The sequence below is a fragment of the Mus caroli genome, chromosome 5 (assembly GCF_900094665.2).
Source record: "Mus caroli chromosome 5, CAROLI_EIJ_v1.1, whole genome shotgun sequence".
Classification (NCBI taxonomy): domain Eukaryota; kingdom Metazoa; phylum Chordata; class Mammalia; order Rodentia; family Muridae; genus Mus; species Mus caroli.
The window spans coordinates 134,756,272-134,769,402 of record NC_034574.1 but is presented as its reverse complement, the minus strand read 5'-3'; the positions used below and the strand labels follow the sequence as shown (position 1 = coordinate 134,769,402).

General features: G+C 49.3%; 1 protein-coding gene across 1 annotated transcript in view; it reads right to left on the bottom strand.

The window, feature by feature from the left end:
* Sdk1 (sidekick cell adhesion molecule 1) overlaps positions 1-13,131 on the bottom strand; it is a 713,594-nt gene that overhangs the window by 161,014 nt on the left and 539,449 nt on the right. The window contains exons 20-21 of the mRNA XM_029477307.1: positions 12,589-12,687; positions 4,674-4,865 (exon numbers count right to left, since the gene is read on the bottom strand). Of these exons, the coding sequence (XP_029333167.1) occupies positions 4,674-4,865; positions 12,589-12,687 (291 nt within the window). The remainder of the gene's footprint in view (positions 1-4,673; positions 4,866-12,588; positions 12,688-13,131) is intronic.

Below are 13,131 nucleotides of genomic sequence, written 5' to 3'. Positions count from 1 at the left end.
TACTGAAAAAGGCACTTGTTTACCAAGCCAGGAGAGTGAGAAGCCCTGCAGCTTCCCCCAGCAAGGCCTCACAGCAGGGTCCTTCCTCTAACAGTGCCACCCGCTGTTCTTCAGGCCACCTGAAGTGGCATTAGAAGGTTCCTGTCTTATTCATCTCTGAACAGAACAGATAATTAATAGGTGCTTGTTGTGCAAAGAAAGACAAGAGAACATTATTACATCCTCCAGTCTCCTGCCCTGGCACCAAAAAAGGACTTTCTGACTTCTTTTCCCTGTTCCCATGATGCCCAGGAAGTCAGGGTTGAGGAAGGGGTGGAAATCTGTAGGCCTTGGATGGGGTTTCCAAGACAACCAAAAGCAGGTAACAGTGCAGAACTCTTTCCTGGACTCATTTCTGGAAATGACATAGGGTGGGAGGTGAGCACCATCATCAAGTTTCCTGGCCTTAAGCCCACTCATACTCAGACATTAGTGGGCTGCTCTGTAGAGAGCCAGGCTTACTTGCAAGTTCAATGACCGTGTTTACAGTGAGAAATTCCCAAAAGGAAGATATAGGTTAAAGAGAGGAGGGGGAAAATACAGAGAAGAACTTCTCTAAAAAGTGCAGACAAATGGCTGGATGTATACCTCAGCAGGTAGGGTTCACCTGATCCCTAGCACTGCAAGACTAGGTAGGCATGGCAGTGCACCTTTGTAAATCCAGTACTCAGGAGATGAAGGCAGAAGGTTAGCTTCAGTTACACAGGAAGTTTGGGGCTAGCCTGGGATACATGAGAGCTTATTATTATTATTTTTAAATCAAACAAACAAATAAACAGGGCAAAACAGAAACAAGGCTGGGATGTAGCTCAGTGGTAGAACACTTGCTTAGCATATACACGGCTCAGGGTTCCATTTCTAGAATCTAAGAGAAAGAAAGAAGGAGAGGGGATGAATATGGGAGGGGAGAGATGGGGAGAGGGAGAGAGGAGACAAGGAAAGAGGGAAGAAAGAAAGGAAAGAAAGAGAGAGGAAGAAAAAAAAAGTACACTTGATTTCTTCAGGTTCCTGAGGGAAGATGTCTTAGCTTGCATTGCTGGGGTATTTGAAGGCAGGTCTTGCCACAAGAAAATAAAGCCCCTTCAGTAACAGCTTGATATTGTCACAAGAAGGGTTTCTAGGATCTTAAGTGTCCTTCTGTATCTGACTTAATGAATTTGAAGCAGAAAATGTTTAAAGCGAAGGACAAGTGACTCTTCTTTCTAGTCCTTGGCTCTCTGGATTCTTAAAAATGGCTCTTCAATGTCTAATGGACATAAACCTCTAGCTTGGCAAACAAAAGCTGGCTCCTTAGAAGGGCTCAGCGCAGCAGGAGGTTCTTCCTGCAGGACTCAGGGGTGGTTCTCAGTACAGCCCTCCAGCCACAGGTGATCTGGCTTGAGCAGCATCTCAGCAGTTTGCTTTGTGGTGGCTATCAGCAGCTCACTCAAAGTAGATGCCTCTGTCATCTTCCTTCTGATCCCATCTTCCACTGCAGTTCCAGGTGACATATAGACAGTAATGCTGAATGTAGAGAGCCTCCAGAGGTCAGTGCACTCACTCCCTGTCAGGGGTGGACAGTGTCCAGGCCACAAAACCTTGTAACTCACATTGTATGGGCAGCCTGCATTCTCCCTGGTGCAGGCTCCATTTTAACATTTAAAACAGTGCTCACATCAGGGCCACTGCTATGAAAATATCATGTGCTAATGGTATTTTCAATCTGTGACTGGGGCTGTAAGTGTTTTGGGTATCAGGATAAAATCAGTGAGCACGTTGGGGAGGTGCATTAGTCCGTAAAGCACTGGCTGTTCAAGCATGAGGAACTGGATTCAGATTCTCAGAATGTAGGTTAACAGGCCAGTGGAAGATCACCCTGCCCCCACTTGTCCCTGAACTCAGGACCTGGAAATCTTCACCCCCATGACTCAGGGTTAAAGGCCAAGTAATACTTCCAGCCACACTGTGCTTTTCCACTATCTCACTGAGCATGCTCCAAAGGCCCTATAAGAGCCTGCCTCTCCACCCAGGTATGGCAACTGACCCCTATAACCTCAGTTCTGGGGAGGCATCCTGTGTTTGCTGGGCAGCCCCTCTAGCCAATCAGTGAGCCCCAGGTTGAGTGAGAGACTCTGTCTCAAAATAAGATGCAATGAAGGAAGGCAACAGATGCTGGCCTCTGACCATAACATGCATGTGTGCTCGTGAACCGCACATAGAAGGAAAATGTATTTTGTGAGGACTCCTTTTGTAGGCAGAAGACTTAAACCAACCCTGTCTTGCTTTAGTGTGCTGACCTTCCATGCTTATGGAATGGAGAAGTTACCCCAAGGCACCTCAGGAGTCTAACCTCATCTCTGTGAACTAGTTCCTCTGGTGGGGCCCAACTCTCAGTGGAATGACAAGCACCTGTAATTCTGGTACCCACGTGAGTGTCAGGGCCTCTATGGCCACTATTTGCAGGAGGATATAGAAAGGCTTGGCCACACCTCCTCCTGCTGGTGCAGACTAGGTCTACACTCAATGGAGCACCATCTCCGACTGGTAGCAGGAGACGATATCCTGTGGCTTCAGCTGCTCCCTCAATCTCCTCTGCTTCCACACAAAATCTCGTCTCAGAGGAAGTACGTTTAGAGTGGACATATGGGGCTCCTGAGGGCTCCTGGAACTCCTGGGGGCTACTAAGGGTCCCTTGGGGGCTCCTGAGGGATTCCTGAGGGCTCCTGAGGCTTTTGAGACTCATATGGTCTCCTGGGGGCTCCCTTCAGTGAACACATTTCATCTGGTTTATGTTATCTTTAGACACATGTAGCTCTCTCCAGAACAATCAGGTTATGAGACTGAAATGGAAGTGATGAGCAAATATGAATTGAGTTTATGTGAGTTTTCTGGGCCTCTATGAATACAGTTGTCACAGTTTTCAAATAAGGAAAATTGACATGCATGCGTGTGTGTGTGTGTACTGATATGCATGTGTGCATGTGCATGCATATGTGTATTCTGACATGCACATGTGCATGTGTGTGCTGACATGCATGTGTGCATGTGTGCATGTGTGTGCTGACATGCACGTGTGCATGTGTGTGTGCTGACACACATGCATACACACTGTGTACATGGTGTACATGCATGTAGTGTATGTGCATGTGATGTATGTGCATGTATGCATGCAGGTGCACACATCTTTGCATGTACAAAGCCCAGGGGAGGTTGTCACTCTGTGACTCTCTACTTTGGTCTTTTGAGACACAGTCTCTCACTGAACATGGAGCTAGGCTGGCAGCCATCAAGCCCCAGCAATCCTGTTTCCCCCTCATCCCTGTTAGTGCCAGGCTTACAGGCTTGACTGCAACTACACCTGGCTTCTTAAGTGGATGCTGCAATCCAAACTCAGGTCTTCCTGCTCATGCAGCAAGTGCTCTTACCAGCGATTCATCTCTCCAGCATTCACTTAGCGTCTTTTAAATGGTAGGAGACTTGACAGCTATAATTGTAGGACTGAGCCAGTGGACCCACAACAACTTCCCATCCCTGTATGCACAGGTATTGTGAGGTTTCACAACACAACATCTCCATCTTAAACAGAAGCTTTAAAACCGAGGGCAGGAGTTAGTGCTTGTTCTCTGGAGCTGAGTTAGGTGTGTAGGAAGATCCTGTGAGTTTCAAAGGGACCCAACAGAAGGAGTGTCAGCCATTTCCACACTAATGAGCAGATTCTTCCACAGTGGCCCGCTGAACGCGGCCACCCACACCCTGCAGACTGCTCTCTCTTTCATCATTGTGCCTACTATTGTTTCTTTCTCAGGTTTAGTTATTTATGTATATGAGTGTTTTGCATGCATGGGCGTATGTGTTCCATGTGTATACCTGGTACCCTCTGAGGTCAGAACACAGCATTGGATCCCCTGGAATTGGAGTTATGGTCAGCTGTGAGCCACCATGTGGGGGCCCAGACACGGAATCTGGGTCCTGTGCAAGAGCAACAAGTGCTAGTAGGGCTGATCCATCTCCCTAGCCCCACCTTTTCTTATTACAAACCCCAGTTCTTAACATTTCAGTAGTGGGAGCTCTGAGCATCATGGTCTTTGCAATCTTTGAGGTGGGGTCCCATGTAACCCAGGATGACTGTCAATTTACTGTGTAGCCAAGGATGGCCTTGAACACTGAATCTACTTGCCTTAACTTGGGGAACCCTTGCATTATAAGTGTGCATTATCGTACACCTGGCTTGCATGTTCTGAGGATCAAACCCACGACCTTGCACACATCTCCAGCCCCTCCTAGTCTTAATTTCAACATATTTATTTCCCTTTCTCAAAGGCCTCTACTATCCATGTGGTCATTGTCTGTGGGCCTTAGAGGGTAAAAACCTTGGGTTGTGGAGATCATGTTTTAGCCCCCACGGAGACCACTCTTCTCTGTCCTTTTTAGCCACATCTGCTTGTGCTCACACCCTGAGAGACATGCAGTGAGATACTGGGAAAGGCGAGGGTGAGAGTCAATCAGAGTCACGTGCCTTCACATGTCTCAGTAGGAGGCTAAGCCCTGACCTTTGTTCTTAAGGCACTCCATGGCTTCTGCATGGAGATGCCACCAGATCAGGAGGTTCAGAGATTACAAGCACAGGTAAAGTGTGGGTGCCAAGATCCACTGACCTGGGGGTACACCTGAAGAGATGGTGGATGATGTGGTCACGCCCACGCCTGCGGCGGTCAAGGCAGCCACATCGATGGTATAGGTGGTGAGTGATGACAGTCCTTGGATCTTATACTCGTGCGTTGTGCTGTTGAGGGTGTGTGTGAGTCGAGAGTCATTCCTCCCGTACACCTCCCAGGAAATCTGATAGCCTGCAAGACAATGGAATACCTGAGGCAGATGGGCCAGAAGTCACCCCTCCTCCTAGAGGAACTCTGGGCCAGCAGGAGAGCATTCAGGCTCAGTGGTGAATGGAAAGAGGCCCAAGTTCTTCCTCTGTGTTCACACAGAGGATGTGTCCTGTTCCTACCACAAGGAATTCTGTAAGAACAGGTTTCTGGGACCCAGGAGCTGGTGCACAGACAGGAGAGTGACAGATATGACTGCCAGTCCTCTGCTGAGCTCACACTTGTTGAACAATCAGGAGACCCTGTAGTGGTGTTCCCAGTGTCACTGACTGCTGTTTTCATTACCTGGTCTCCCAAACTGGTGGCTCACTCTAGGGTCCCATCTCAAGTGTGGAAACACTTCTACTGAGTGTGTATGCATGTGTGTGCATGTGTGTGCGCGCCTGTGTGTGTATGTGTAAGTGCATGCTTGCATGTGCATGTTTCCTTTTCCTGATGTAGTGACTGACAGGCTGCTCTGCTTTTCTTTTACCTGCCCCCACTCCCCTCAGTTTCGCATTGCTTCAGAGCTTTGCCTTGCTCCTTACTGAAGATGTTATTTTCTAGAAAAAAAAATTAATTTTCCTTCAAGTTCTCATCTCAATCTGCCAGGGTCTCCTGATCACAATTTATTTAGCCTTAAATTCCATCATGACTTGGGCTTAGAGAAAAAAAAGACCCAACTAGTGCTTGAGTCAACCCCTTGGGGAGGCGGGGAGCTGATGGGATTAGAGGGCGCTTAAAGTGTCTTGTAAAGAGGGAACAGTGATGGAGAGAGCTCCTGGGTCCTCGGGCAAAGGAAAACTGCTGAGGATGTCAGCTCTTCCTTCTCCTCAGTCAATAAGCTCGGGGATATGGAAGCTCTAAGACGCATCTCGGCTCCCTTTCGCACAGATGAAAGTCATAAATAAAGTTAGAAACCGCTCTTGCGGGTGAACGGAAACTTAGAGGATGGTGCCTCGGGACTTTAATATTTTGGAAAAAAATGTAACGTCAGAACTTACCCCCTGCTCACTGTCTCCACAATCATAACACAGTGTGGTAACTACAAAGCACCTTCAGGGAGACTTAGACATTGGGGGGTGGGGGCGCTAGAATAGCAAGGTAAGAAAGACCACTGGAGGGATGCTGGCCATGGAGGCCTTGAGGTCACCCGGGCATCTGAATGCCACTGGCCAGTGGAAGAGTGGGTCTCTGCCACAGGCACAAGGAGAATCAAGCTTCTGTATTCTGTGTAGGCTGCTCCCTTCTCCTCATGGTGCTGGCAAGGGCTGATCTATGCTGTCTTGGGCTGCCATCTCCACTCCACTCCTGCCCAGTGCCAAGTCTTAGGCTCTCTTTCTCCACCCGCTCTCTACACAGCAGTTTCCATGAATGGTGCTAAAATCTGAGTACTCCGATTCAGCTTCCATGGATGGGTGCTAAGAGCTGAGTATCCTTATTGGCTCTTTCTTTATGGCTAATTTAAAATTGGGGGGGGGGGGATATAACAATAAAAATGCCATTTCTATCATTTGTGATGGCTGATTTTGATTTGATAAGCTCTAGGATCTCCTAGGAGACAAGTTTTTGGGCATGACTCTGAGGATTTTCTAGATTGTACTAACTGAGGTGGGAAGACTGACCTAATATACGTGGCTCTACCTCATGGGCTGGAGTCTGGGACTGGGAAAAAAATGGAGAAAGGGAGTTGAGCCCCAGCAGTCATCTGTTTGCTTCTGCAATGTGAGCAGCCACCTCTGGCTGTACCCCTCCAACTAGAAGGAGCCAAATTTGTTTACTGCTAGGCATTTGGTCCCAGCAAGGAGAAAACCAAGCAACATAGCATCAGACAGTGTGTGGTTCTAGGGTTGCAACTAAGATGCAATAGTGCTTCTACTTTTTCTTGTTTTATTTTATTTTATTTTGGTGTGTGTATGTGTGTATAGGGGGTAAGGTCCCACTCTGTCCTAGCCTGGCCTCGAACTCACAGAGATTAACTTAACTCTGCCTCCCTAGTGCTAGGATTAACATTGTGTGCCACCATGTCTAGTTTTCTCCGTGTGCAATGGCTGACACTATTCCAAGGGGAGGTCAGCATAAGGGCATCCTACAATAGCGTTGTGAGGAGGGAGGATGGGCACTAGGACCCAAGAGGACATGTGATCCTATGTGGAGTAGGGAGATCCAAGGCTCAGTGTGGCTGAGGCAAAAGGAGGGGAGTTTGTCTCAAAGTATTTGCCAAGCATGTCACCTGGGCTAAGTCATGCAACCCCCAGGACACAGCTTGACAATGAGATACTGTTATCTTTACTTCACAAAGAAGAAAAAGAAGGGAGCCCCAGGTTTTTGCTAGAAACTGGCAGCCCTGCTCCAGGGCCATCTTCTCTGTTTGTCTGGCTCTGGTAGGTTTTGTCTGATTAACCTCTAAACAGCATGGGATTCTGAGTCACTCCGAAGGCCCGAGAAGAGAAGTCTTTGTTGAATGCTGCCACCTTGTCTGCCAGGAAATTCTATTTGTTTAAAAGCTGTTCTTTAGCAAAATTTACCAAACACAGCATCTTGTTCATCATGTCAACCTGGAGCCAAAACACAGCAATTTCAGTGTCTTCAGTAAGCACGGCTCTACCGGCATCTGCTAGGGTCCAAATGGATCGCACTGTATGCTCAACTCATTACGGAGACAAATGGACACCGAGTGGACAACTGAAGAGCTTGCTCTCAGGCTGGGGAGGGGGCTCAGTTGATGAAGGGCTTGCCTTGAAAGCACCATGACCTAAGTTTGATCCCCAGAACGCACATTTAAGAAACCAGGTGTGGTGGCTTATGCTTGTAATGCCGAGGCTGCGGAGATGCAGACAGCCACATCCCTCAGCACAACAGCCGCCAGCCTTGCCTAAGTGGGGAGTACCTGGCCAAATCTCAAAGTCAAGATGCACAGTAGTTGGGGATTGGTCAATGCCTGAGGTTGACTTAATGGCTTTTTATCTGGTACCCACATCTGCACACATGTGCCTCTTCCCCACCCCAAGTACACACACACACACACACACACACACACACACACACACACGGCCTGCTCTGGAGGGCATAAGATTAATGTCAACAGAGATCTGAGAACATATGATGAACAATATGGTGGGATATTGCCACAGGGCAGAGCAGTAGGCATTTGGTGTGTAAGGATGCATCCCATCCTCCTTTACACACACAGCCGTGGAGACAGAGACGTGTGTGGTGGATGTGGGCAGCTCTGGCCAGCAAGTACTTCATCTTTAAGTGCATCTTGTGGCAGGAGGGAGCAGAGCAAGGAGTTGCCCAGAGCCAGCATTCCCAGCCACCTCCAACTGTGCTTCCTACCTGCTAGGAATGGCCTCGCTAACTGAGACTAACGACCACGGGAGCTTCAGAAATAATTTTCTGTTGATCTGGAGTAAATTCTCTACAAGAGAGTAGTGCATCCAATCACAGACTGTCTGTCTGCATCGCGGCCCTCATAAATCAGAGTTTACAGGGGGAGAGTGGGAGATGCTGCAATTTACAACAAGGGCACAATGGGCAATTTACTCCGGCAGGTGCTCCACCGCCCTTGCTCGAAGCTTCCCTCTTATTCTGACCACAAAATAAAATGGAGGCAGGGAACGAGGGTGGTCACTGAGGGTCAGGCTGATAAAGCATCATTTCCGACAGTCACCCCACCATAAAGGTCACATTGCCCACAAACAAACCTTCAGCTGCAAGTGTCTCTGGAAGCCACCTTTCAGCAGCGGGTAGTTTTATACGCATGTGTCTTTGAAGGAGGGGGAAGGACATGCTAGCATTCTTTGACCTAAGCTCAGAAGGCTAGGTTTGCCTGCAAGCAGTTTTTCTTCTTTTTCCTGTGTGTGTGTGTGCTTCTATCTTAAGTTTTGAGACAGCATGTCTTATTGAATCGAGAGTTCCCTTTTTCTATGAGACGTCTACTCTGTACACCTGACTTTTCACATGGCCTCTGGGGACTCAGGTTCACACGCATGCCCTTTACTGACCGGACCATCTCCTCCACCACAATGTTGACCTTCTAGGGGCTACAGGCCTGTTCTAGGGAAGACTCATGATTTTGGGGGTGGTGTCTACCAACAGGCAGGGCGTGGAGTACAGAGTGAGTAGCACTGGATACAGGCGCCCCGGGGGAAAATGAGGGTCTGATGGCATCCAGCTAATGATACTTGTTTGCTCTCAATCTGGGAGAGCTTCCCCTGTGCATGGCTTCTCAGAAGGGCAGGCATCGAGGGTACACAGGGTTTTTCAGAGTGAGCAGGAGTGAAGAGAAGCACAGGCCAGACAGTGAGGAGTGGGCCACTCTGGTCCTGATATGAAGGGCAGAGTCTTTCTGAAGCTCTCACTAACAGTGGGGGCGGCCTGTTCACTCAGCCGAGGCCACCGTGGAAGCAGGCCAGCAGAATCCAACTGGGAAACATCTGAGTTCTGCAGGTCAAGCTCCATCATAAACACTAGCCAGCCGCTCTCCACTACAGGTATTTGTTTAAATAAAGTATGGAAATGAGTTCATTAGGTTGCCATTAGCTGGCAAGAGCAGATGATCATAAATTGGCGATCCTGGCAACTAGCGTTCAGCCATGGAATGTTGGCGCAGCTCCACTGGTCTCCCCCCAGGCTATAAAACAAGAAGGAAGGGGGTGGACAATTTAGAAGGGGTGAGGGAGTTCAGGGGAGGTGGGGGTGTGGATCTGGGATGGGGAAGCCCTTCTGAGTTAAGATGCCTACCAAAGAGTCTTGGCCAGTTTCTAGAACACTGTAGATGCCTGGGACAGGTGGGACTGCCTGCTTCTCTCACTCTTTAGCCCTGTTTTCAGAGTCAGTGGCGAGCAAGGCTCTGATTCAGTTCCCAGATGAGTCCTGGGGACATGAGCTAGTCAGATGTCCTTTCTGGAGCTGTAGAGATGGCTTGGTCAGTAAAGTGCTTGAGGTTTGAGTTCAGTCCCCAGGACCCATGTAAAAAGTGTGGTATCTGTGTATAAACCTAGTGCTGGGTCGGCTCCAAGTCAATCAGAGACCTGTTTTTTAAAAAACAGGGTGGATTGTGCTTGAGCAAAGACAACTGGGGAAGTTTTCTGGCCTCCACCCATACACTATGCACACACATCTGTATACACATGAACAGAGTCTCTTTCTCACACGTCCATACATCCATATATACACACATACACACCTTCTACTCAGCCACACATCTACGTTTGCCCATGCAAGCGCACACCACACACACACACTTCCCACAGAACTCCTATTACACAGATGCACCACCATCATCTCTCTGTTCCTGTTTGTTTCTGCCTCTGACATAAAGCTATACTGACCCACACCAGGTCTCTGCTGCCGACGGAGTCCCCATCTATCCCCCCCTCCCAGGGTTTACCTCCAGGCTTCGGGAAGCATTCTTATTTCCATGCTCTGTATCTGCTCTCCTATATGGAGAAGCATCAGCCACAGCAGATCTGGGCCCTGATGTCTCACCCCAGTAGCAGCCATCTCTGGTTCTGGAAGGAGCACACTGTCTAGGACAGGCAGAGTCAGGTGGACATGTGCATGCGGCTTAGTCAATGGCTGGGATGTGAGGTGGGTTAGTTCCAAGGGTCTCTGAACTGTGGGGGGGCTCTGGGGGACACAGATGTGTTCCTTATCATAAGTAGTATGTTGGCTGGTTGCCTGGACCACTGCTGAGAACTCAGTGGAGGTGACCCTGTTGCAGTGACAGTCTGGGATGTTCCTTGGCCAACCCTACCTCAGAGCCAGTTTCACAAGAAAGTTGTTTCAAGATCATGGAGCACTGTACAATTGGATGTGTTTTATCTTGGGCAAGGCTGTGGCTACGAAAAGACAGAGGACATGGGCAAACTCTGAGGGGAGGAAGCAAGATGGCCGAACCCAATGGGAATCTGTGGACAGAGCAGCTTGGTGGTGCCCAGGAAGTGGTCAGACCGCAAGACACATGTGCTTCTCTTCAACTTTGTATGTGTTAAATGTGTATGCAGATGTTCATGCAGCTGTGTGCATGTGGTGGCCAGAAGAAGGTCTCTCAGTGGCCACGATCTAGCCAATTAAGCTAGGTTGGCTGGCCAGAAATCCCTAAGGGCTGACCTGCCTGTCTTTGTCTCTCCCACATTGGGTTACAAGTACATGTTCCACACCTGGCTTTTTAAAACAGGTTCTGGGAATCGAACTCAGGTCCTCATGGAGTCAGCTGCCAACCCCATTTGTGTTGTTACTAAATGAGTTCTTTTCACATTTTTGGTGCTCACATACAGAAGTCGTTGGGAGTTACACACAGTGTTGCTAGGTGTTTCTTTGGCCTGGAACTTGGGGAAACCTACTGCAGGCTGTGGTAGGGAAAAGGGGACCTTGCAGGTAGAACAGGAACACAGTTTTCACCTTACTCCCAGCACATGATGACAGAGAGATGGGCGAGTGGTTACCAGGGCCACCTCTGAGCTGTGTGATCATAGGGCTGTCACCCTCAGAGTCCTTGCTATGCAGTCAGTCATAGAGAGCGAGAAGCAGCGTGTTGCATATTGTGGAGGTGGCACAGCATGAGGGAGCGCTCAGGGCAGCCACAGAAGGAGAGGCCCACAGCATAGTCTGCAGGCAACCACAGAACACCTTGCCTCTTAACCTAACCACAGCATGGCTTGTCTGCTCAGTTCTCAGACACAACTCAATGGGAGGACATGAATTTCCTTTAGCAGCTTTCAGGAATCAGGGAATTACTTACTGCCTAGCATGGGAAGGGGAGGCCCTGTGATGTATCAACCTGTGATGATGATGCCCATATGTGTGGCACATGCCTTTGATCCCAGCACTTGGGAGGCAGAGGCAGATGGATCTCTGAGTTCGAGGACAGCCTGGTCTACAGAGTGAGTTCCAGGACAGCGAGGGCTACACAGAGAAACCCTGTCTTGAAAAACCAAAAAACGAAAGAAAACAAAAACAAAAAAAGGTCTTCTGAAAGTGAGCTGTTCCCCTACCCCCTGCCACGTGGGAGGGTTTATTGTCAAGGGACAGCCATGCGCAGTTTACCCTGAGCTTGACTCAGATCTAGGGGCCAAGGACCCCTTGAGCCTGAGGCTCTTCCTCCCTAGGCCTTTCCTCCCTAGGCCTTAGGTTTCTCACTCAGGGTGTGGTGGGACAGGGACAGAATATGGGATCTGGAGCCAGGAGTCCAGGGCTTTGTCCTGGCCTTGCAGCTCAGGACAGAAGGTGGAGAGTGGAGATGTCAGCACTGTAGTTACTGCCCTACTGGGAGGTCATTAGAAACTGACCCATACGCACACAGTAGGGATGTTTGCTGAATACAGAATCTCCCAGCCTCAGTTTCCTTACCTATAACATGGCAAGAATATCAGTACACTTCCACATTGCTCTGAGGACTGAGCTGAATATGTGAGGAAAGGCATCTAAAGCCGATGGATTCTCATTGCCCAAAGAGAATGCTGCAGTGTCTGAAGCAGAGGATAAACTCCCAGCTCTGAGGCTGCTGTCTACACAAAGATATACGCAACACATCCTCGGAGCCCCCACCATCAGGGTTATGGCCACCATACAGCCAGGAGGACTTGTCAGCCGCTCCCAGGAGGCCCGGGTCTACTCTTAGCAGCTTTGTTTGACATGAAGGCCACCCCTTCTTGTTAGGGTGCACTTCCTGTTTTCCCTTTCCAGGGAAAGGGCTGCTTACCCATAATGATGCCGTTTCTCTCCAGGGGCTCCTGCCAGCTGACCTTGAGAGAGGTGTCCAAAATCTCCGTGAAGCTCAGGTGCCCCACAGCTCCCGGCTCTACCAATTAAAAATAAAGAGGTCTGTTAACACGAGAGCCTGGAGCCCTTTGATCAGACCTGTGTGGACAGCTTTAGCTACAGAAAGGAAGTGTTGAGACAGGGCCAGCAGAAGCCTGTAGGAAAGAAACAGCAGGAGCTGTGCAGTCAGGACTAGGGGCCGGGTGCTCATGGCGTGCTCCCTCTTCTTGAGTGTGTTACTTTGCTGGCTCCATGCAGACAAGCCAGGAGGTGAGAAAAGTAACCACAGGACCTTCAGACACAGCTTCTGTCTTTCTCTCTGATCCAAACCAGGAAAATAATCTGCCTGGTTAGATCTGAAAAGACCAGTTGCTTGGTAGACTATCACTTAGAATCCCCCAGGGAGGGGCTGGGGGCGTGGCTCAGTGGTAGAGCCCCTGCCTAGAATCCCCCAGGGAGGGGCTGGGGGCGTGGCTCAGTGGTA